This window comes from Myxocyprinus asiaticus, chromosome 21, assembly GCF_019703515.2.
Source record: "Myxocyprinus asiaticus isolate MX2 ecotype Aquarium Trade chromosome 21, UBuf_Myxa_2, whole genome shotgun sequence".
NCBI lineage: Eukaryota > Metazoa > Chordata > Actinopteri > Cypriniformes > Catostomidae > Myxocyprinus > Myxocyprinus asiaticus.
Genome location: NC_059364.1, coordinates 1,240,001 through 1,266,746, shown reverse-complemented (window position 1 = coordinate 1,266,746; position 26,746 = coordinate 1,240,001). Strand labels below are relative to the sequence as shown.

The following is a 26,746-nucleotide window of genomic DNA, read 5'->3' as shown; positions in this document are numbered from 1 at the left end:
GCCATGTAAACAGTACTTTGCGAATAGTTACAGTTCCTTGTGTGTATTATGACAGTTTCCATGTTTACTGACTTTACCTGGTCATGACATGAGTTGGAAGATTGGATAAAACTTTACACAGACTCGGGTCGGGGTCTGGGTAGCTCAGTGGTAAAATACGCTGGCTACCACCCCTTGAGTTCGCTAGCTCGCTAGTTCGAATCCAGGGCGTGCTGAGTGACTCCAGCAAGGTTTCTTAAGCAACCATATTGGCCCGGTTGCTAGGGAGGGTAGAGTCACATGGGGTAACCTCCTCGAGGTCACTATAATGTGCTTCGTTCTCGGTGGGGCACGTGGTGAGTTGAGCGCGGTTGCCGCGGTGAATGGCATGAAGCCTCCACACGCGCTATGTCTCTGTGGCAACACGCTCAACAAGCCACGTGATAACATGCGTGGGCTGACGGTCTCAGACGTGGAGGAACTGAGATTCGTCCTCCGCCACCCGGATTGAGGCGAGTCACTATGCCACCACGAGGACTTAGAGCGCATTGGGAATTGGGCATTCCAAATTGGGAGAAAAAGGGAAAAAAATCAAAAAAAAAAAAAAAACACAGACTCAAGTCTCATGTTAACATGTAAAATGTTCAAGTTTTATACCCCTTGCCCCTTCATACCCTGAACCAGACAGATCATTAAATTTTTACGCGTTGAACAATCCATGACAACACTGCCTCGAAAAATCTCACATGTTTTCCTTCCCATCAGATCCTGCGGTGGAGAAAAGCGACTGTGCAATGTAGGGGGTCTGAGCTCTGAAAAGAGATGCGGCAGATAAAGGGCTGTGAGACACAGAATAAAGCCGCCTATTTATCTTGGCCATTGGAACATCTGTGAAATCTCTCTAAAACAATGAGCAGCAGGGCCAAGGGTGTCACAGCGGCTCTCAAATACCTCTGGGTCCCGGCCGACAGCGTTTGTTCACCACAGCAAATAATGAACGGGCCACAATTCATTGAGGGAAGCGAGAGAGGAGCTGTGTGTGTGTGTGTGTGTGTTTGGGCCCTCTGGTATTTAACCACTCAAATGGGCCATTCTCTAGAGCTGGCAGGACAAATTGGCCGGCCTGGAAGTCTTTGAGAGTCACTGCAGCGCACGGAGAATATAACAGGCCTGAAACACAAGAAACAGAGCCATAAAAATTCATCACTTTGACCTGCATGACCTTCCAGCACCGGGGGGTCCAGACACACCCAGAGAAACTATGAGTGTGTGTGTGTGTGTGTGTGTGTGTGTGTGTGATCAGTACCGTCACACACAACCAAGCTGGTCTGGTTTGCTGGATTTGGACGTGTTTTGGGCACTTGGGTCAGCAGACCAAAATCTTAAACCAGCAAAAACCAGCTAACCAGCTAACCAGCTTCAGCTTAGCTTTGGATGAATCTGAAAGCAGTATTGCATGCAGCCTTCACACTGAAGGGCCAGAATGCATTACGGTGATATCAATGGGGCTAAAAGTAAAAGTATGGCTTTTGCTCCCATTTGAGCAATTCAAGCTTGAAGTAAATCTGTTTTTACAAGCCACTTCAATAGGTCAACAAACCTCACAAGCAGCACAGCCACAGAACGAGTACCAACAGAATACTCCCATTTACAAAGAGTCCTCAGTTTGTTCCTGGGAGGCAGCATATGCCCTAATCCCGCCCCCCCACCCTAATCCTAACCATATGGAGCCTGTAAGGCTGAGTACCCTGCCAGGAACAACCAGAGGCACCTTTCTCCCATCACAACAGAATACAGGAATCTAGAGACACAATTGTCAAAAGTTTCCACTACTTTTAATTTGCAAAAAGTGCTTTTAAAAATGCAGCATTTATGACACCGAATACCAGTGAGATGCTCCAAACACATCCGTGTGAGCATTTACATACAGCGACAATTAAAAATAGCACAGCCAGAACACAAGAACTCGTACTGTGAGAACGTATTTAATATTTATTATATATACATATCATATTTATAAATCTTTGAATTATTATGCAATATTTATATGAATTATCCTTATTTAGGGGACTAAGCAAATAATGATTGATTAATTAATCGCCATTTTATGTAATTACTAAAAAAAATTGTTCAATTGACAGCCCTAAAATATACACCGTATAGGTATATATTGTATATTTATATAATCAAAAAAACCTTACTTTATTATTTCTTTTCATAGAAAGTTATGTTGCTCCATCAATATGCAATAAAAAAAGAAGAAAAAAATCTTTTCAATCTTGATACAAAACTTCCTTAAAATTATATTTAATTTTAAGTATCAATAAAATATAGTTCAATCTAACTAAAATTAATTTACCCAATATTTGTGTCAGTTGTTACAGTATCACGTTCTTAGTTTAAAAGAGTTCTTGACAGGAAAGAGGAGCAGATGCTGCATTGTGAGTGTGTGTTGTGTTAGTTCACTGTTTTAAGTGAGTTAAAGGATTCATTATTTTACACATTCGTGCCAACTGCACGCACACACACACACACACATCACACAAACACACATTCACACACACCACACACACCACACAAACACACAAACACACACCACACAAACACACACACACACCACACAAACACACACCACAAAAACACACACCACACAAACACACCACACAAACACACCACACAAACACACACACACACCACACAAACACACACACACACAAACACACACAAACACACACCACACAAACACACACCACACAAACACACCACACAAACACACACACACACCACACACACACACACACAGCACACAAACACAACACACACCACACACAAACACACCACACACAAACACACCACACACAAACACACCACACACAAACACAACACACAAACACACACACACACACACACACACACACACACACACACACACACACACACACACACACACACACACACACACACACACACACACACACCACACAAACACACACACACCACACACAAACACAACACACAAACACACACACACACACCACACAAACACACACACACACCACACAAACACACACACACACCACACAAACACCACACAAACACACACCACACAAACACACCACACAAACACACCACACACAAACACAACACACACCACACAAACACACACACACCACACAAACACAACACACACACGCACAGACACACATACACACAAACACTCTCACACACACAAACAAACACATACACACACACACACACAACACACAAACACACACAAACACACACAAATGAAATGTGTTCAATTGTCCTGCTGTTAATTCAGCTCTCTGAAACCAGTCAGCACCGATGGTCAACTAACTAGTTAATCTCTGCTCAACCAAACCACTTACTGATGACTCATTTTCTTTAATGTCCAATGTGTAATGCCGATATATTATAAATTATGTGAAATGAGAAATACACTACCAATCATATGTTTAGACACACCTACTCATTCTTAATTATGTCTATTTCCCACATTTTAGAATAATAGCACAGTCATCAAAACTATGAAATAGCACAAATGGAAGTATGGGAATTATGTAGTGACCAAACGATGTTAAACAAGATAAAAATGTCTTATTTGTCCAACATCACTGACAGTGTACATAAAAGTACTTAAGTGGTATTGACATCTAACTCAGTCACTGTACCATGGCACTGCCACAGTACTTTTTCTTAAGGGAAACACTCGACTAAATAATGTTATTTTTACTTTTTTATTTAAATAGCCTGTGACCATCATTTCAAGCTCTTAGTGTTTGCGGTCTCGCTGTGAGTGTGTCGTTAGAGGAAGCATCTCATTAATTGTTGCTTGTTGAACTTCATTGATTGCGTCGGTAATGAACTCTCGCTGAAACGCTCGTTAAAAGGAAACTGCTAATCGCTAATCTCTGCTAAACACCCTCAAACGGACTAATTGACCCATCAAGTGATTTCAGACTGAAGAACTGAGAAACAGAACCGCTTTAATGGGTGTGTGCTTGTATCAGTGCAACATGGTTTCTTGAGGTAAAACAATGTTTGGTCTTATAGGAAAGAATCACACTTTACCTTCAAACCTGGGGAAATAAATGTACAGGGTAGAAAGTCTTGAATTCAGGGGTAAAAAGGCAGTAACAAAGTGGAGATGTTATTTAAAAATCTCTGATATACTGATGTGGTGAAGTATGTAACTTTTTCAGCGTTAAAATATTTTTCTTCTATGCTAGTTTAACCCTTTAAGCTCTAAAGGTGTTTTTAAAAATGTCCTGTTTCAGTGGCATACCCAAAATTAAAGGCTTATAATTTGACAAAAAAACTAAACAAAACAACAACAAAAACCAGGAGGGTCAACATTTTTTAATGATATAAATAATGATGCATTCTGAGACTCTCAGTCTAAGAAACTGCTGAAAAATCACAAAAAAATTAGCCAAAATTGTACTTTTTTACTTATTTTTCTTATTTGACATTATATATCTCTAGGTGTAAATAATGTGGCTCCGAAAAACTGCTTTTGTTTAGTTCCCAATCATGTCAACTGTATCTGAGAAAAAATTTGGTGTTGATACGACAAAGCAATCAACAGTTATAACATCACAAAAATAATTTATCATAGTGTCCAAAAGCCTCTCCAAACAAATAAATCATAATAATTATACATAAGAACTAATTACACATGCAAACACAACAATGACTAAAGGTTTGTATAGCATACAGACATGATTTTAGTAATGAGATTTCACAGAATGAGTTTCATTCTGTGTCATTTGAGTCATCATTGAGTCTGTGTCATGTATTTGGCGCCATCTCCTGGTGGCCATATGTAACATTGTGCTTCATGTGGATTATCTAATGATCTATACATCTGATTATCTTGTGTGTGGACTCCTTTGAAAGATAATCACCTCCTCTAAGGGCGTTTTCACACCTGGCACGTTTGGAGCATTTGTTTCGGAGCCTGGCATGTTTTCTCCCTTGGTTTGGTCAATTTAGGCATATATGAACATGCAATCACACTCGGATCCGCACCAAAACAATCGGTCCGAGACCTCCTGAACGAGATGGTCTCGGACAGATTGCAAACGAAATCTGGAGCGGTTCGCTTGTGATGAGAATGCAAACCGACTCAACGGACCAACGAGCCAAATTATATCCGTATAAAAACCATGAACATAACTGATGGATCTGCGGAGAACAAATCTGTAGGTCAGCATGTAGCTGTAATTCATAATCAAAACATGGATATATCCTTTTGGTGACTATATTAGGTATATTTGCACATTTAAAATAACAGTTATTTTATAATTCCTGAGGTAAATAGTACAATCGCTTCTTTCTTTTGGATATAGCGACAAAACAAACACAGGTAGGATGACGTTAGCAACTTTATGACAGATGTAAAACATCTTTAATGTATGTCACTTCACTCTTTCTGATGTATGTTGTGTGTGCGCGGGAGAGAGAGCGCTCCGTGTCCATGAGAACAGGCACTTTTCAATACAGAAATCATGCAAAAGCAACTAATGACAGATAAAATAAAAAAATAAAAAAACATGACGAAAATTTACCAAACCAATATCCATCCGAGTGCCGGATTTTATTTGCAGTGCAACCTCTGAGTGGAATGCGCATTTTGTACCATGTGGGAATGTTTTGCATAACCGTGACATACACAGTAGTCGAAAAATTGTAACAGTTGACAAATTCATGCAGGTATATCATTTTAACCGGTATTTGCATGTAAGAGCTAAATACCTGAACAGCACACAAACTTTCTGACCAATGAGGGGACAGTTTGCTCACATGTGACATTTACTAACACAGTTTTGGTCTGTTTTGAAATGTTTTGAACCAAGAAGAAAATGCAACATTGTAACAATTTAGCCCTTGTTTCGGAACAATTTAAATGAGCTACAGGTCTGAAAGTGCCCTAAGTAATGGTACAGTATGTGATATTTTATGTTCTATTTATTTTTCGTGAAGTTATAAGTGGAAACGCGACACTTAAGCAACACCATCATAATTGTCAGAGACATATATTTAGCTATTACTCGCTATATTTTTGTCTGTGAGTAAAACAAATAGGCTGGTTGTATTCTACTCTTTGAGAGCTTTCCAACAACATATGACACATAACTGTTTGATCAGCTTTATGTTTTACTGATTGCAATAATATGGACAGTGTAATTATTTTACTATAAATGATCAAAACTGAACACTTCTGATTTCTCTGCAAATTTCAAAGCACTTTTCCAGTTTTGGTCTTAATGTCTACATGCATTGGCAAGTAGAGCTTCTAAGCTTTCAAACGATACCTATTTTGTGTTGGTCAAGACAGTCGTTTTTTTATTTTTATTTATTTTTATTCCATTCGGTGGCGCTGGTGGCACATAAATTACATACTTCAGATTTAACCACAAAAGACTTCTGAGACTACCAAGAATCAGATGAGAAACCGGCTTAAATGTGCTACTGATTTTAAATAAATAAATAATTCAATAAAGCAATTTAATGCACCCTTACAGCTATAATGATCAGAGGTGTATGGTAAAGTGGAAAAATTTGTTAGTGTACTTAAGTACAGTACTTTACTCAAGTAGGAATATTTCTGTTGACTTTCACTTTAACTTTAGATAAAATTAATTCTTAAACTCAGGTACACTTCTATTACTTTTGCATCGTGAAAATGAACACTTCTGCTTATGTAAACTCATTGATAGTGAGCCCTTTTACATGCACACCAAAAACGCTAATAACTCAGAAGCAAGACAAAGCAAGAAATAATCGCATTATTCTCTGCTTTTGACGTCAAACCTTGAAAAGGCATGCACACAACACGTGCACACATGGTAAGAACATCGGTTAAGGTGTTTACATGCAACGCGAAATCTGCAAAATGGGCAAAAATCTACCCATGTCGATCGGATTATTCTTACACCGTTTATGACCTTACACTGATAAAGGAATGCCATTTAATGCGTTTACATGACAACACACGTTGTCGGCTTATTAAACATAACTGGGTAGCTCAGTGGTAAAGACACTGACTATTACCCCTGGAGTTGCTAGTTTGAATCCAGGGCATGCTGAGTGACTCCAGCCAGGTCTCCTTAGCAACCAAATTGGCCCAGTTGCTAGGGAGGGTAGAGTCACATGGGGTAACCTCCTGGTGGTCGCTATAATGTGGTTCTCGCTCTCGGTGGGGCGTGTGGCGAGTTGAGCGTGGTTGCCACGGTGGATGGCGTGAAGCCTCCACACGCACTAGGTCTCCACGGTAACGCGCTCAACAAGCCACGTGATAAGATGTGCGGATTGATGGTCTCAGACGCGGAGGCAACTGAGATTCGTTCTCCGCCACCCGGATTGAGGCGAGTCACTACGCCACCACGAGGACTTAGAGCACATTGGGAATTGAAATAGAAGACTGTTTTATGCAAGTTGTGAAATACAAATGAAGTTAGATACGATAAGATTTGTTAAAGTCTCCTGCCTTTAGTGGAAAGTAAGGCTTGATACCTATTGTTTACTTTGTTGTATTATGTGCACCAAAAAGCCACCGTAGGCCAAGTTAACTCCTACATGCCTGAACAGACTTTCCATGGGTATAATCAGCTGTGCTATTATGCAATTTGCTTCAATAATGGTATATTTACTTTAAGTATGACGATTGGATACTTTACTTACTCTCAATTAACTGCTTCAACAGCTGTATAACACTGATTACACTATTTAGATACTTGAGCTGAAGTGTCTGACCACTGAACTCTCGTTAAACACAATCATGAATAATGAATCATGTTCTCCAGCTGCTCGTTCAGTTGTTTTGTGTGACTGGACAATGATGGAGCTCATACACTCACTGCTGGTATGATGGAGGTATTTTAGTGTTACAGTCTGAATGAAGGCACTACAATAGTGAGCAGCACACAATAGAAAATGCTTCATTCACACCGGCAGCCTTTAATTCCTCCGCACCATTTCAGTTCAATGATCCGCCTGTTTCCACCCGGCCGATCCAGGAAGGGGGTGGAGAAGGAAGTGAGATAAAGTGGAGAAATCGAGAGATACTTGGGAGAATCTCACGGAAATAAACAAAGGTTGTGTTTCACTCTAAAAACAAAAGAAAGAACATTACAATTTTATTTTGCAAAAAGAAAAAGAAGCCTATTTTGGGACCATTATGAATTTTGCCATTGTGTCAATTTTTGTGACAATTAAACGCATTCCCCATCAAATTATAATAACCATAATGTGTACAACTTTATAAAAGTAAAATATATTATTTTATTTTATTATATTAGATTTTCATTACTATTATACAGTATTTTTTTGTATTACAGTAAAAAAATAAAAAAATAAAAAAATAGCACAATGTTTTTATTTTATTATTAAAATGAGCATAATTTTAATGCAGTAGAACGAATACTACCATAATATATCCCATTGTTTTTTTTATTTTATTTTTTTACAAAAAAGGAGACTTTTCGGTGAAAATGTTCTTAATTATCATTAAAATACAAGTAGTGTAGAATATTTTCAATTATATCAATTAAACACATTCCCTGCCACATTATAATTACAGACATTTGACTTAATAAAAGTAAATTATATTTAAATTATATTAGATTTTAATTACTACAATGCTTTTTTTTATTATTATTATTTTTATTATTACAAAGTTTTTTTATTTTTTATTATTTGTTTATTTTTATTTTTTGTCCTCGTGGTGGCGTAGTAACTCGCCTCAATCCGGGTGGCGGAGGACGAATCTCAGTTGCCTCCACATCTGAGACCGTCAATCCGCGCATCTTATCACGTGGCTTGTTGAGCGCGTTACCGCGGAGACGTAGCACGTGTGGAGGCTTCACGCTATTCTCCGCGGCATTCACGCTCAACTCACCACACGCCCCACTGAGAACAAACCACATTATAGCGACCACGAGGTGGTTACCCCATGTGACTCTACCCTCCCTAGCAACCGGGCCAATTTGGTTGCTTAGGAGACCTGGCTGGAGTCACTCAGCACACCCTGGGATTCGAACTAGCGAACTCCAGGGGTGGTAGCCAGCGTATTTTACCACTGAGCTACCCAGGCCCCCCTTTTATTATTATTATTATTATTATTAAAATTAGCATACATTTAAGACAGTAGAACTAATACTACCATAATATATACATACTTTACAATTTAAATAATATAACATTTTGTATTTATTTTTTATTACAAAAAAATGTGGGTAAAAATGCACTTAATTATCATAAAAATGTAATGTAGAGTATTTTCAGTTATCTCTGCAATACAAATGGCTATTTTTGCATTCTTCATTCAATTTTGTGTTTAAATGTCATAACATCTGGCAAAATATAATCTGATTAAATAATGAGTCAAGTAGAAAATATAAATATTAAAATAAAAATAATCACAGCTGATATTAATTCGCATTCATTCATCACACTGAAAATTAAAGGTCAAATCAGAAGGCAAAAAAAAAAAAATTCATAATATATAAAATAGGCTTAATTTTCTTTATGAAAAATGTAAAGTCTTTCTTATGATTTTGGGCTGAAATGTTTCATGAGATTCACTCATTTAGACAGAAGAACAGTTTGTCTGGCTCTCAGCGACGCACTAGGCAACAGTGTTGTGGGTGGGCTTTGTCATCTAGTTTTGAGCAATTTTTCTTGCCCATCCCTCCAGTTGTGACCCACCACAGGCCCTTTATAAAGCTGACAGGCCAAAGCTGAGAAACATGCTGTAGCTCTGATAGCATGAAATCAGGGACAAAAGACTCCCAGGAAGAGGGGCGAGCAGTCACAGGAAGACACACTGAGCTGAACTGAACCCCCATCACCCCCCTAAATCTATTCTACTCGACTCACTCCATCTCACCTGCAACCTGATCTCATACGTTACTATACCTACATTTTTGTTTCCTGGTGAAATTAACACTAGAGGAGCTACAAAAACAACAATGACTTTTATTGACTTTATTCACACAATGCTAAATTAACATCCAAACACATTTACTATAGCGCATGATTTAAAAGATGACCCATTTTAACGCATGCATTACATTACATACTGATTTTTCAACTGTATCTGAGAAAAATGTTGTGTTGATACGACAAAGCAATCAAAAGTTATAGCATTACAAAAATAATTTATCATAGTGTCCAAAAGCCTCTCCAAACAAATAAAACATAACAATTGTACATAAGAACTAATTACACATGCAAACACAACAATGACTAAAGGTTTGTATAGCATGCAGACATGATTTTAGTAATGAGAGTTCACGGAATGAGTTTCATTCTGTGTCATTTGAGTCATCATTGAGTCTGTGTCATGTATTTGGCGCCATCTCCTGGTGATCATATGTAACATTGTGCTTCATATGGATTATCTAATGATCTATACATCTGATTACCTTGTGTGTGGACTCGTTTGAAAGATAATCACCTCCTCTAAGTAATATTATGTGATATTTTATGTTCCGTTTATGTTTCGTAAAGTTATAAGTGAAAACGCAGCATATAAGCAACACCAGCATAATCGTCAAAGACATACACTTATATACTATACTCGCTATATTTTTGTCTGTGATACATTTTTATGGTTGTATTCTACTCTTTGAGAGTTTTCCAACATCATATGACACATGGCTTTTTACTGATTGCAATCATATGTAAAGTGCATTTTTTTTTATTTATTTGGGCACTCTCTTAGCACACAAAATGGACACATTTGTCCTCTCCCAACGAAACAGGAAGATGTCGCTGGTTTCATGTGCTCTAAAAGAAAAGATGGCCTCCTCAGAGGAACACCCAAAATGACCATCGCAAATAAATCACAGTAGGAATTAAAAACGAGAGGCCATGAATTCACAATGTGCCACTTAACTGTGCTTTTAAACACGATGGTGAGCTGCAGGACGCTTGTGAATGAGAGGCCAGACGTGTTTAATGTCAGTCAGAGCTGAAAAAGACTAAATGCCACTGATGGCATTACATTCAACACAATCAAACACAGAGGGGAATCATGATGGATCACACGGATTAGAACACATCCCAGAGAATTACAACAGCTAGCCATAATAGTCTGTTAAGATTAATGTTAAAATAAATCTGGCATAGAAGTCTGTTTACTAAACACAAGTGCAAAGTTACTAAACAACATCAAATGTATAAAATATTCGCCAAAAGTGTTTTGCACCAAATATCCACTTAAAATAGATTTTTTTTTCTCTTTTTAAAATATTTGAATACTTTAGAATTCACAGACAGACAGTCAGATAGATAGAACAAAATACAGACAGACAGAATGAAATACAGACAGACAGAATGATAGACAGACAGACAGACATACAGATAGACAGACAGACAGACAGAGATAGAACGAAAGACGGACAGACAGAATGATAGATAGACAGACAGTCAGACAGACAGAATGAAATACAGACAGACAGAATGATAGACAGACAGACAGACAGACATACAGATAGATAGACAGACAGACAGAGATAGAACGAAAGACAGACAGACAGAATGATAGACAGACAGACAGACAGACAGTGAGATAGAATGAAAGATGGACAGACAGAATGATAGACAGACAGACAGACAGACAGAATGAAATACAGACAGACAGAATGATAGACAGACAGACAGACAGACAGCCAAACAGAACAATAGAATGAAATACAGACAGACAGACAGATAGGCAGAACAATAGATAGAAAGACAGACAGACAGACAGACAGAATGACAGAATGATAGAAAGACAGACAGAATGAAAGAATGAATGACAGACAGACAGACAGACAGAATGATAGAAAGACAGACAGAATGAAAGAATGAATGACAGACAGACAGACAGAACAACAGAATGAAAGATAGACAGACAGACAGAATGAAATACGGACAGACAGAATGATAGACAGACAGACAGACAGAATAACAGAACAACAGAATGAAATACAGTCAGACAGACAGATAGAATGAAAGACAGACAGACAGAATGACAGAATGATAGAATGAAAGACAGACAGACAGATAGAATGAAAGACAGACAGAATGAATGACAGACAGACAGACAGAACAATAGAATGAAAGATAGACAGACAGACAGACAGACAGACAGACAGAATGAAATACGGACAGACAGAATGATAGACAGACAGACAGACAGAATAACAGAACAATAGAATGAAATACAGACAGACAGAACAACAGATAGAAAGACAGACAGACAGGCAGACAGATAGAAAGACAGACAGAATGAATGACAGACAGACAGACAGACAGACAGAATGATAGAACGATAGAAAGACAGACAGACAGATAGAATGAAATACGGACAGACAGAATGACAGACAGACAGACAGACAGAATAACAGAACAACAGAATGAAATACAGACAGACAGATAGACAGAACAACAGATAGAAAGACAGACAGACAGATAGAATGAAAGACAGACAGACAGATAGAAAGACAAACAGATAGACAGAACTATAGACAGAAAGTAAGACAGACAGACATACAGATAGACAGAACTAAAGAATGATAGATAGAAAGTCAGGCTTTTTCCCCGAGCCCCACTTATTTTCTGAGCCTGATATAGATAGACAAACAGATAGACAGACAGAAAGACAGACAGAGAGAGGGTAGAAAGTAAAAGCACTACATCATGAGAGAAAATGAGAAAGAAAGAACATATATTCATGTTTGTTAAGCGGATGCTCTAGAACATGAGGACACTCAAGAGTCCTTCACAAGGACACACTAGAGGACACTCCACACTGACCAATCAGATTCATGACTGTGAGGATCTGTACAGATATGCCAGCAACAGTCCCTGTGATGTCTGTGCCAGGCGAAGCCTTCGCGCCCATCGCCAGCAACCCTTTGCTGGCGTCCCGCTCCATCACGTCCAGCCCCCATGGAGCGCGCTCAAACGGCCTGTTGTTAATGAGGCTGTGAGAGAAACAGCCTGTGGTTGTTCTTCATTCTCTGTGCTTTAATTAGGCTCTGATTAAAGGCACGTCTCTTGCTCGCGATGTGCGACAGTCTTTGTTAGTGCTTATAAATACAGAAGAAACAGATGAGAGATAAAAGATGTGTTTGTCCATCAGTGAGGTCATGAGGGTTTATCTGGACCAAAACACTGAAGGATGATGCTTATTGTGGTGAAGACTATGGACACATAATTACGCAACTCTTCCTGATGAACTACGACACCTACAATGAAAATAAACCAAATAAAACACACTTGTTTTGAACAAGCGTAACATAATGTGAAGCTGTTTTGGCCCTGATGTCAGACTTATTCAATTGATATGAATAATCATATCCATCAAGTTCCAAATAAAAAAAAATAATATAACTATATTACATCCTCCTAATACTGTTTTATAACATTACTGCAATATAAAATTACTCATACTGTAATATAAACATTCAGTCACTCTGCCCACCTCTACCTTGAAGTACTATGCAAATATCATGGTATATAAAAATAATAATCATTGAATTAATAAGGACTGCACAGATATTAAAACCTTTTGATGATTTTGGCAGAAAAACTACAGACCAACTTGTCTTATTTTGTCATCGGATCACTGTTTTGCAGGCACAAAAGATTATTTTATTGTTCTAACAATTGAACATGGATTGGATCTGTTGAACAAATGACAGGCTAACATTTTATGAACAATAAATACAAGATAAAAAAGTTTTTAAAAAGATAAAACAATTGATAAAAAGACGATAAACAGAACAAAAGAGCTCAAATTTTACATTTTGTGTCAGAACATTATAAATTCATTTCATGCAATCAACATGATTTAATTTGTTTTGATAGGTTTATTTATATCACACACACACACACACACACATATTATCAACTTAATACGACATAACAAATTTGCGTAATTCATTGTAAATTAAATATTGTGTATATATATATATATATATATATATATTTTTTTTTTTTTTTTTTTTTTTTGCATATGGGTGTTTTTATGCTTATGACCGATACGTCAGTGGTTTTAATTTCATCAGTAATTGGTCAATAAATATTGGTGGCTGATACATCGATGCATCCCTACATTTAATATACCATGGTACACTGAAACAATAATAATAATAATTAAAGCTGTAAGCAGCAATGCGGATTCCTCCTCAAAACTGCAAATTATGTAAAAATTGACATGGTAGAGACATGTACTTCACACATGTACACAACATTTCATTAATTTGTTATTAAACATTGCAAGAGTCTTCATATGAACTGATGATTGAATCAAAGTATCGGTTTTATGACTAGCAGATTTGTGAAGCATTATTTTAGCGTTAGCGATAAATAATAGTAAACTGTAATTCTGTCATCTGTTGACATATCAAGGTGAAATTTAGCACAGTACTTCAGAGTGATGTCATCTTGAAGCCTGTTAGGTTGGAAAAAACATGAGTCAAAATGGCATTAGATTTTTTGGACATATGGATATTGAGACAATGTGGACATTTACATAAATGCGCACCTTTCAGCCATTTTGAATTGTATTCATTTTTGCTAAATATCAAATTGAAAGACATGTATCCTACACATACACACCAAGTTTTAAGTCAATTGGAGCTATGGTTCAAGAGGAGTAGAGTTTTGTAGTTTTGGACAAATTTGTATTGTACAAGAAAATCCATCATCACAAATTGGGGCGTGGCTTGTAGCGCCACCTATAGGCGCACGTGGGCCATTTTTGGTGTGGTAGTTACTCGTAGCCTATAGTATCAATGTGCCAAATTTCAAAACTTTTTACCAAGGAGATCTTGAGTTATTGGGCAATTTAGAGTTACAGGAATAATAATAAGAAGAAGAATACTAACAAAAACAATAAGTTTCCTCCAACCGGGGGAATCCTAATTATAATAATTGTTGTGAAGTAAATATAATATAGAAGATTAAGTTAGTTTAGTAAGTTAGTTTAAGCGTGAACTTGAAATAATTAAGTAAATTCTACATTTGTACTCAATTCAAGCATGTAAAAATGAATGTTCTTGCTTTTAAGTAAATATTATCTAAGATTGTTTATCTTTACAATGTGTCCTTATGTATAAATCCTAAAGTAGAAAACTTGTCATATTTGTTTAGCTATGAGTACATTTCACAAGTTATTAAATAAAACTTTTCGTAGCTGGTGTTCCCAGCATTCACCGGTCTTGAAAAATTAACGAGTTTGCATAATTTCACAGTTTGCAAGTTTATTTAAACTGTTTTAATTGTTGACTTTGTTGTTACGTTCAGCAACTGCTTGTTTTCTGAAGACTGAAGTTTGTTTTCTACTCAAAATGAAGCATTGATGATAAAAAAAAAAAGATCTGTTAATTGCCTCCCATCATCGTGTTTTAATAAAAATTAAGAAAACCTTACTAGTCATCTTCTCCAGTGTATACACCAAAGTACCATGGCATTACCATCTGATACTATTACTGTACATTGACACTGTCAAAGCACTGTATTTACTCCTCTAAAGTACAATCTTTATTTAACTCAGTGATTTGGCTAAATATCGTAAGAGTGTGCAGAGTGTTGTGATAATGTTCTGTACTGACGGTGTTGAATTGAGATGAGATGTGTGTAAACATGTAAATGTGTGTGAATATAATGTAAACTAGTGCGTGTGGGTTTGTGTACCGTCATGGTTGGTTTGACAGCAGGCGTCAGGGTCACTCTCTCTCTCTCTGTCCCGGGAAACACAGGGCCACTAATGGATGGATGTGTCCCAAAATTAATTAGCCTGACTAATGTAGTGTGTACTTAATGCCACTGACGCCTTTGATTTATGAAGGGCCCAATGCACTAACACTGTATGAAATGGAGCCTTATTGTGTAAGAATGAATTAACACACACACACGGCTGCAAGGTCCCTAAACACGGCCTATTGTTTTTACCACGTGTGTGTACACAAACGCATATGGACAAACACCCCAGCCAGCGTGCATATATACATACAGGCATACACTTACCAACACACACAGGCCTACATGTTTACTTGATCTAAATGCAGGCAGTTCATAGACTTTATTATTTTTACATAATCATAGATACTAACCACTAACCCTAACCTTTCTTTATGCATTTTTAGAATTTATAAAATCTATTATTTATCATTGAATTGAATTGAGTATTGTATTGCATTTTTATATATTCATTGTTTTTCCAATTGAGGGCGTCCCCAGATATCCCTAAAATATCACCATGTAATGCACAGAAAATCTTTTTTTATTATTGTTTTTCCTCTACTGCTGCCTCACAACACACTTTGGCATCTGGCCATCAATTAGAAAGCTCTTCAAATGTTGAAAAACCATCACGATTCTCATTAATGCGGCGTTTACATCAGAAACAGCTTGAGTGCGGCCCCACCTTTAATTTCATGCTGCTTGGCCCTCAGAAACACGCAGAACAAAAGAACGACAGATTGATGCGTGTTTGCTCCGCCCCCCACAATCCCTGGCACAGCAGATAGGGGATGTCAGAGTGAGCGTATCCGCCTACAATCACTGTTTATTTTTTGTCCCCAATTCGGAATGCCCAATTCCCAATGCGCTCTAAGTCCTCGTGGTGGCGTAGTGACTCGCCTCAATCTGGGTGGCGGAGGACGAATCTCAGTTGCCTCTGCGTCTGAGACCGTCAATCCGTGCATCTTATCATGTGGCTTGTAGATCGCGTGTGGAGGCTTCACGCTATTCTCCGCAGCATCCACGCACTACTCGCCACCCGCCACACCGAGAGCGAGAACCACATTATAGCGACCACGAGGAGGTTACCCCATGTGACTCTACCCTCCCTAGCAACCGGGCCAATTTGGTTGCTTAGGAGACCTGGCTGGAGTCACTCAGCATGCCCTGGATTCAAACTCGCGACTCCAGGTGTGGTAATCAGCGTTAAATCACTGTTTTATTGAAACACTAGCATGTGAACAGAGCGAACACACTCCAGTTAAAATAAGAACAAGTTACAGTAGAATCTGTCAGTATTAAAGTATTAAATATACTGTAGTCCAGGCACACAACCACACCACTGTCACTACACACACTGATTCACTACCGGCCGAGCCTTGATGTCCCATCCCATCCCAGCATGCACCACTGTCCGACCATCTCATCAGTTTCTCTATGTCTGTTGATCTGTACTCAATATGACATGACTGCAGCTTTCTTGTCATTTCATGTCATTTTCTTACATTAGCTCAATAAGGCAGACCAAGTACACAAGATATTAAAATATGAATCCTGAGGCTCTTTAACATTCAATCCAACCTCATTAAAATTAAATACGCAAGTCAAACCTCAATCTCCTCCACGAATATAAAGACTATAAAAAAATCCCATAGATATATACTGATATATTTGCCAGAATATATTGGTTGGCTCTTTTGACTTGGGCCAGAAAGAAACCACAGTTTAATCTTGTTAACAGGTCGAAAGATAAAGCGATGATCACGTTTTATTTCCTCATTTCAGCTCAGTCTGAATGACTGACAGGCGGCTTATGTGTGTGTGCTTTATTCGGACGCCAGCCAACAATCATGCCATGGTCCAAATCACTGAGATCACATTTTTTCCCCATTCTGATGGTTGACGTGAACATTAACTGAAGCTCCTGACCCGTATCTGCATGATTTTATGCACTGCACTGCTGCCACATGATTGGCTGATTAGATAATCGCATGGATGTTTGTTGGTGCCAGACGGGCGGGTTTGAGTATTTCTGGGATTTTCACATTCAACAGTCTCTAGAATTTACTAAGAATGGTGCCAAAAACAAAAAACATCCAGTGAGCGGCAGTTCTGTGGATGGAAACACTTGTTGATGAGAGAGGTCAACAGAGAATGGCCAGACTGGTTCAAACTGACAAAGTCTACGGTAACTCAGATAACCGCTCTGTACAATTGTGCTGTACAAATGCTATTATGAGATGCGGGTTGGCACTGTTTTGGTGGCACGAGGGGGAGCTATACAATATTAGGCAGGTGGTTTTAATGTTGAGGCTGATCATGTATATTTTTTTGATAACTTTGCAAATAAATATGTCGTTGTCATCTATCACCCTCCAGATCAGCTGGCAAACTTTCTTGAGGAGCTAGATGTCCTGATGTCCTCCTTCCCTGAAGATGGCAGGCCACTTTTGGTTCTTGGAGATTTCAACATACACCAAGACAAGCCCCAGGCCACTGAACTTCATGCTCTTCTGGCCTCGTTTGACTTGGAAAGACTAAGCACTACAGCAGCTCACAGATTGGGCAACCAGCTGGACATAATTTTTCACATAACTGTACCACCACTAATATTCTTGTTACTCCTTTACTCTGATTTGGTTTCCTTCGCCATAACCTCCGTTCTCTTTCACCCACACGCCTTTCCACTGCTGTCTATACCCACACAAAACTTATTTTCTACCGTGGATGTAAACACTGCCACAGACACATTAGGCTCTACTTTAACAACCTGTCTAGACAGCATCTGTCCTATCTCCTCTAGGCCAGCACGTATGACACCGCCCAGCCCCTGGCTCTCTGACGTTCTTCGTGAACATCGGACTGACCTCAGGGTGGCTGAGAGGAGATGGTGGAAATCTAAAGATCCAGCAGATCTGAGTTAAGTATCAGTCGCTGCTTGCTTCTTTTTCAGATAACGTTAAATCTGCAAAAACTTCCAGGACAAGATCAACAGCACCACAGACACTCGCAGCTTATTTAGAACATTCAACACACTTCTCTGTCCTCCAACTCCACCGCCTGACACATCACTGACAGCAGATATCTTTGCCACATTTTTTACTAATAAAGTTACAGCCATCAGCAATACATTCTCAGCACCACACCCTCTCAAACACCCGTCTCCTGTATGCAGCTCATCTATCTCCATGTTCTCTCCTCTGACTGACACAGAAGTTTCTAAACTCCTCCTCTCCAACCACCCCACCACCTGTTCCCTTGACACCATTCCTTCCCACCTTCTCCAAGCCATCTCTCCGTCCATCCTACCTGTACTCACACACATAATTAACATATCTCTACTTACAGGCATTTTTCCCACTACAGTTAACCAGGCTCGAGTAACCTGCTGCTTAAAAAACCTGCACTTAACCCCACACAAGTAGAACACTACAGACCAGTCTCTCTCATCCCATTCATGGCGAAAACACTTACTTAAAAGGGCAGTTTTCAATCAGATCTCTGCCTATCTCTCACAGAACAAGCTGCTGGATGACAATCAGTCAGGCTTCAAAAGTGGACACTCCACCGAGACTGCCCTGCTGTCTGTTACTGAGTCACTGAGACAGGTGAGACCTGGATTCAGATCATCCGTCCTGATTCTACTGGACCTTTCTGCAGCCTTTGACACAGTCAAACATCAGATCCTACTCTCCACCCTCTCTACTCTGGGCATCGCAGGAACTGTGCTTGACTGGTTTAATTCCTATCTTTCAGGTTGGTCCTTCAAGGTAGCCTGGAGAGGTGTCCCAGTCACATCAGCAACTAACTGGGGTACCTCAGGGCTCAGTGCTTGGGCCATTTCTCTTCTCAGTATACACAACATCACTGGGACCCATCATTCAGGCACATGGTTTCTCTTACCACTGCTACGCCGGTGACACGCAGCTCTACTTGTCTTTCCAGCCCAACAAGACCACAGTGACTGCTCGAATATCGGCCTGATTGGCAGACATCTCGGCCTGGATGAAGGAACACTACCTGCAACTTAACCCTCATATTCTTGTTGCACTCTCATCTGTCTTGGATTCTACTATTCTCATGCTGGTGAAACTTTGTAATGCATCTGGGACACAGAATGATGTGCTTTAATGTAACCAGAGTGGTTGGAGTCACTCACCCAGCTTTTTAAAACTGCATAACTGTTTATAAATATTGTTATTTATAAATTAATTCGTATTTTGCTGTGGTATCGAAACTGGTATTGAGAATCATCAAATTAGACTCATGACTTTCACTTGGTGACAATAAAACTGGTGAAAATCCCATTAAAAATCCAACAGACACTGAAGTAGGGACTTGAATCATATCTGGAGGCCAGAATATATTGGTTGGCTTCTTATACTTAAGACTGTATGAAATGACCTAGCAACCAACCTGAACACCCTAGCAACCACCTACATTAGCAATGTTGTGGCAAACATGTAGAATGTCCTAGAATCATGGGGGTGTGTTTTAGACAGGAAAACACCACTCTCATTTTCTTCAGATAATGTACAAATCTAGTTGCTCATTACTATCTTTTTAAAGCAAATGTGGACTACTACTAAAACTTGTGCGGAATCATTAAAGTACTCTTCATCAGATGCATTAATTAAATAAACGGGTGTGAATAAGTGTGACTGTGTGCACAAGTGTAAATCAATCTCTAGTTAAACTGCAGGAAAATCAATAGAGCGCCGGTGATCTGAGTGCGCTTGCACCCAACACTAATTGTGCGGCTGACGTTAATTGTCATTAAAGTGTTGAAGTTCCTCACTGCCAGGCACACACACACACTCAAGGTTACAACTCATCATGTGAGTTAGACATCATTGCTACACACTTTACAGCACAAACACACACACACACACACACACCTGTAAATCAAACATTTATAAGATCAGACAATCTATTTTAATGAGCGCCGGTCAGAGATGACATCACACAGTGCTGACGAACAGGTGATACACAACTCACATAAACCACCTTTACTAGTGGATTGTGTGTGTGTGTGTGGTCAGGGCACGTTCAATACACCTGAATGATTGTAGTGCAGGTATTGAATTGTACTTCAGGGCTTCCATTAGCAGATTCATATAAAAGCAGAATGTAAGTGGCCCATGAGAATATGGGTTTCAAAAATAAACACCCTATTAAACAAAAGAAACTATCATTTGCATTCTGCTCAGAGTGCATTTTTACAGATGAAATATTTATTAAAGTAAAAGCATTAAATGTACAGGATTAGATATTAGATATTGGACTTGCCAACACAATCTGTGGAACTTTCTGTGAAGTTTGTGGGTGACGATAGCGTATGCATGACCTATGATGTATGCGTGAGATAGCGTGATTAATTTTTGCACTCTTAGCTTAGAGGTATGACAATCCTAATAGCAAATGAATCAAGGTCCACTGGCCACATTCAAATTGTCATTACATTTTGGTTCTTAATAAAGTGTTACGAAGAAAATACTAACTTATTGCATTAAAGAATAATAATTGGTGTGGTGACACTTATCACAACTAATTAAATAGATAAATAGTTATTAGGGCTGGGCGATATGCAAGAAATATTTTCAAAGTATTTTTATTTATTTATTTTTTATTTCTCCCCAGTTTGGAATGCCCAATTCCCAATGCGCTCTAAGTCCTCGTGGTGGCGTAGTAACTCGCCTCAATCCGGGTGGCGGAGGACGAATCTCAGTTGCCTCCACATCTGAGACCGTCAATCCGCGCATCTTATCACGTGGCTTGTTGAGCGCGTTACCGCGGAGACGTAGCACGTGTGAAGGCTTCACGCTATTCTCCGCGGCATTCACGCTCAACTCACCACATGCCCCACCGAGAGCGAGAACCACATTATAGCGACCACAAGGAGGTTACCCCATGTGACTCTACCCTCCCTAGCAACCGGACCAATTTGGTTGCTTAGGAGACCTGGCTGGAGTCACTCAGCACACCCTGGATTCAGACTCGCAACTCCAGGGGTGATAGTCAGCGTCAATACTCGCTGAGCTACCCAGGCCCCCCTCACAATTACTGCGTCAACCCCACTGCCCCCATTGCCGAGGGATCGGCGATTATGTTTACTTAATTGGTTTTGATTTAAAAATGTCATTAATCTATTGAAACATGAAATGCTTAATTCGTATATAACCACCTCCCCAAATCGTCTCCAACTTCCTCACGTGATTATCCATCTATGACAACAGGTGGAAAATTACTAATACAAATGAAGATGTAAAGACGATTATAAATGTAATATTAATAATAATGATAGTAAAAATTATTGAAATATAAATAAACCATTACCTCTAAGCGAATAGATCATTTTCCCATTAGGTGTAAGCCTAATAAATCATCGTCTGTCAACAACTGTCGCAATCGTTATCCGGATATTTGTCAGATATCATCGATATCCAATTGCATCATCCTATCGCCCATCATGACAGTTTCATATGCATGCATATAACCATGGCTGGTTTGCACTCATGCCCACACAAATACAACTCACAATTTTGCATAAAAAGAAAAATGAAGGGTAATCAAAATGTCAAATCCCACCTTTGACCCTGACTGTCTCATGAGACCTACCATTCGTTTTAAAATAATTACATTAAGGCTACGTTTATGCGTCTCATCCACACTAGAATGCTGTTTTCCTCCTTCTCAAAAACATTCTCCTTTACTGCAAACTTTTTATAACAATGACATTATGAAACTGAAAACGGAGGTTTCAAACTTGAACAGATTAGTGTGCCCGTGTCCCTAACTTTCTCCATAACGTCTCATTTTGATTTCTATAGAAGTCATACGGGTTTATAAAACAACATGAGGGTGAGTGAATGATGATCGCTTTTAAAGAAAGTGTTGAATGTTGATTTTACACATCAGCGCTCCTACAGGCCAGAGGACTGAATTGCAGGACATCTGAGGGTCTTTATCAAACGCACCACACAGGATGAGAGCCATCCTGCATCATTAGAAAGTCAAGCTGCAATTCAACAACACATCAATTCAACAGGCACCTCCTTCCTGTTACTATCCCCCCACAGGACCTCAGTGAGAACAATGCCTTGTATCACACACACAGAAGCAGAGGGCCGGTTCTGCAGTGCTGGTTTACGGCCCTCAGTTATCCGACTCATTAGGGTGTACAGGGGCCCAGCTGTGTTTGCTGACCAGCCCTCATGTGTATTGTTATGTGATGATGGGCTCTTCTCTGTCCTCTCTCACACACTCACACTCATTGTGTGCTAATGACACTTTTAAAACACAACTCAATGCATAAGAACCCTTCAGCCGGATCTGTGAAGCGGGGACATGCCAATGAAGTACTGCAGTGTATGTACAGAGTTCAGAATGGCATACTACCGTAATACTACTACTGTTACTACTGTGCATGTAAATAACAGTGTAAAATGTTCAGAATGAAATACTAGTGCACTGCTAACTCCACAGTTTGCAGTATACACTGTAAACTGCATACTATTTTTTACAAATGAAGTATGCAATACAAAATATTTAAAATGGTTCAATAGTACGCTAATTTGTTGTCACATGTCCTCATTACATTGCATGTCTACATCAGTGAGCATCATCCAGTTTTCTTGGGAATAAAAACATATTATTTTGCATTTTCAAAATGTGTTATTTCGCATTTTAATCCAATGTTGTGCAAAAATACATCCTGGCAATTTTGTCAAAATATAGTCGTCCTTAACTGTCATGAATAAATGTGCATGAATTGGTTAAAAAAATAGTACATGTAAAAAATATGTTTTAAAAAGGGGGTTATTCCACGATAAATGTTAGTATGCTACATTATGGTCAAATGACCTTCTCACAATAACACATGAATATTGTCCAGTTATCATCTTGGAAACAAAAACAGTTATTTTGCATTTTTAATCCAATTGTGTGTGTACAAATGTCTTCTCACTAGGCAGCCTGATCAAATAATGAGTCAAGAAAGAGATTAAAAACCACTTGTGCATGATATCACTTCTGGTTCATTCATCACTCTGGAAATAGAAGGTCAAGTCCAGCACACTGCATTGTGGGATACAGTAGCCTGTGCAGTGTGCTCTGTTGAATACTGCTCATGTAGTAGATCATATGGGTATTCTATACATGGAAATTCACATATACACAGTATACATTCTGTATACTTCAAAAAATAGTATGAGTAGTATTGTAGTATGCCATTGCAAACACAGAGAGCGAGAGTGTGTTTGAGTGAGGATTTGTCAGGGTTTCACTGACCTCAATAACCTGCTTGGAGTCCAACCTGAAGTTAAAGTCACCGAAGAGGAAATACGGCATCCGCTCATAACGCTGATCTGTGATCCTGCAGAGACAGAAAAAGACGTGCTGTCAGTCAAACACCAGTTCTGTCTGTACAGCAGCACCACCTAGTGGTGGAGTGTGTGTGTGTGTGTGTGTGTGTGTGAGATTGTGTGTGTGTGAGAGTGTGTGTATGTGAGAGCGTGTGTGTGTGTTGTGTGTGTGTGAGATTGTGTGTGTGTGTGTGTGTGAGATTGTGTGTGTGTGAGAGTGTGTGTATGTGAGAGCGTGTGTGTGTGTTGTGTGTGTGTGAGATTGTGTGTGTGTGTGTGTGTGAGATTGTGTGTGTGTGAGATTGTGTGTGTGTGAGATTGTGTGTGTGTGAGAGCGTGTGTGTGAGAGCGTGTGTGTGAGAGCGTGTGTGTGTGTGTGAGAGCGTGTGTGTGTGAGATTGTGTGTGTGTGAGAGATTGTGTGTGTGTGAGAGTGTGTGTATGTGAGAGCGTGTGTGTGTACGCTGTGTGTGTGTGTTGTGTGTGTGTGTGTGTGTGTATGTTGTGTGTGTGTGAGATTGTGTATGTGAGAGCGTGTGTGTGTACGCTGTGTGTGTGTGTTGTGTGTGTATGTGAGAGAGTTTGTATGTTGTGTGTGTGAGAGTGTGTGTGTGTGTGTGTGTGTGTGAGAGAGTGTGTGTATATTGTGTGTGTATGTGAGTGTGTGTGTGTACATTGTGTGTGTGTGTGTTCATTGTGTGTACGTTGTGTGTGTACGTTGTGTGTGTGTGTGTGTGTATGTTGTGTGTGTGAGTGTGTGTGTTTGTTGTGTGTGTGTGTGTGTGTGTGTGTGAGAGAGAGAGTGTGTGTGTGTGTGTATGTTGTGTGTGTGAGAGTGTGTGCGTATGTTGTGTGTGTGTGTGTGTGTGAGTGTGTGAGTGCATGTTGTGTGTATGTGTGTGTGTGTGTGTGAGAATGTGTGTGAGAGTGTGTGTGTACGCTGTGTGTGTGTGAGAGAGTGTGTGTGTACGTTGTGTCTGGGTGAATGTGTGTGCATGTGTATTGGTTGTGTGTGTGCGTGCGTTTTGTGTGTGTGTGTGTGTGTGTGTGTGTGTATGTTGTGTGTGTATGTGTGTACATGTTTATACTACATTGTGGGGAACAAATGTCCCCATAAGGATAGTAAAACCTGAGATCACCTACATTGTGGGGCCCAGCCAGCGGTCCCCATGAGGGAAATGGCTTATTAAACACACTAAACGATGGACATTTTTAAATGTAAAAATGCAAAAACGTTTCTGTGAGTGTTAGGTTTAGGGTTAGGGGATAGAAATTATCGTTAGATCTGTATAAAATCCATAAAATGCATGGAAGTCTATGGAGAGACTTGTAGTTTTGTTGAAGTTTGTGTGTGTGTGTGTGCGTGTGTGTGTGTGTGTGTGTGTGTGTGTGTGTATTCCTCTGAAGTGAGCAAACAGTCCAACTAAACAATTTTGGGCACGAACACAACTCCTCACAAGCTAAACATAAGCATAATAGACATTTATATAAGACATTATAAAATATATGTTCTATTGGTCCAGTCGTGTTAATATACTCACTATAATAACAACTATGACGTGAATCATGCATCAGAATGGACTTTCATAATACATGTTCCTGTTCTTATTGTGAACAATTCATCTATGAATTAACATCTTAATAATCTTTCATCAAAATGAAATAATAAATTACTTTCAATTTCAGCTGACATCCCAAAGCCCTACCCTCCAATCACGTGCCTCCTTTCTATGGAACGCCCACTTTTCATAGTCCAATAAATTCCCAATAGACAACATCAAGTCCTGCTCAACATCATCCACCTTTCTGCACTAACTAATATTAGTTAATGTTAATTTCTACATATACAAATGCATATTTAAAATTAAAGCTGCATATGTTAATGCTATAAGTTAATATATTAAATAAGTTAATGCATTATGAACTAACAACAAACAACTGTATTCTTTCAGATTACTATTAACTAAGATTAATAAATGTTCACGAATATCATTTATGGAACTGGAGTCTAATGGATTATTTTTATGCTGCATTTATGTGCTTTTTGGAGCTTGGAAATTTGGTCACCATTCACTTGCACTGTATGGACAAACACACATCATGTCTCCATTAAAATATCTCCCTTTGTGTTCTGCGGGAGAAAGAAAGACATCCACGTTTTAGACAAAACAAGGGTGAGTGAGTTATCATATTTGGGTGAACTATTCCTTTAAATGCAATAAAGGAGTTACCTTGTGAATTTAGCTGTGACTACATTCACAACATCGCTTAAGCAGGTCTCAGTTTCGGCCATAAAAGCGAGAAATCTCTTTACGCTCACGATTCATGAAGTCCAGAGCTCACAAGTCACAGACTCTCACGAACCTCGTCTTCACACCCACTTTAAAAAAAAAAACACCTTAAACGAGGGATAATTAACTCCCCATGGCAAATAATTTACTTGAGAGAGAGATGAAGAATTAGACGGAGGTAGAGGAGTGAGTGTGTGGATTAATGGAAGGAGGATGCTCGCCGTTCTAATCGCCGGGATAAATCTCGGCTCACTCCCAACACCTCATAACAATGTATTTATGGCCCTGTAAAATAGAAACCCTCTCGACTGCAGCCGCTCTCATAAAACTCACACTTTAACATCTCAAACGC

The 26,746-nt window shown here is 39.1% G+C and overlaps 2 protein-coding genes across 2 annotated transcripts in view; both read right to left on the bottom strand.

The window, feature by feature from the left end:
* LOC127411940 (serum response factor-like) overlaps positions 1-26,746 on the bottom strand; it is an 896,621-nt gene that overhangs the window by 339,087 nt on the left and 530,788 nt on the right. The gene's annotated exons all lie outside the window — the stretch shown is intronic.
* LOC127411960 (inositol polyphosphate-5-phosphatase A-like) overlaps positions 1-26,746 on the bottom strand; it is a 229,095-nt gene that overhangs the window by 48,403 nt on the left and 153,946 nt on the right. Inside the window, exon 9 of the mRNA XM_051647929.1 lies at positions 24,031-24,115. Within this exon, the coding sequence (XP_051503889.1) occupies positions 24,031-24,115 (85 nt within the window). The remainder of the gene's footprint in view (positions 1-24,030; positions 24,116-26,746) is intronic.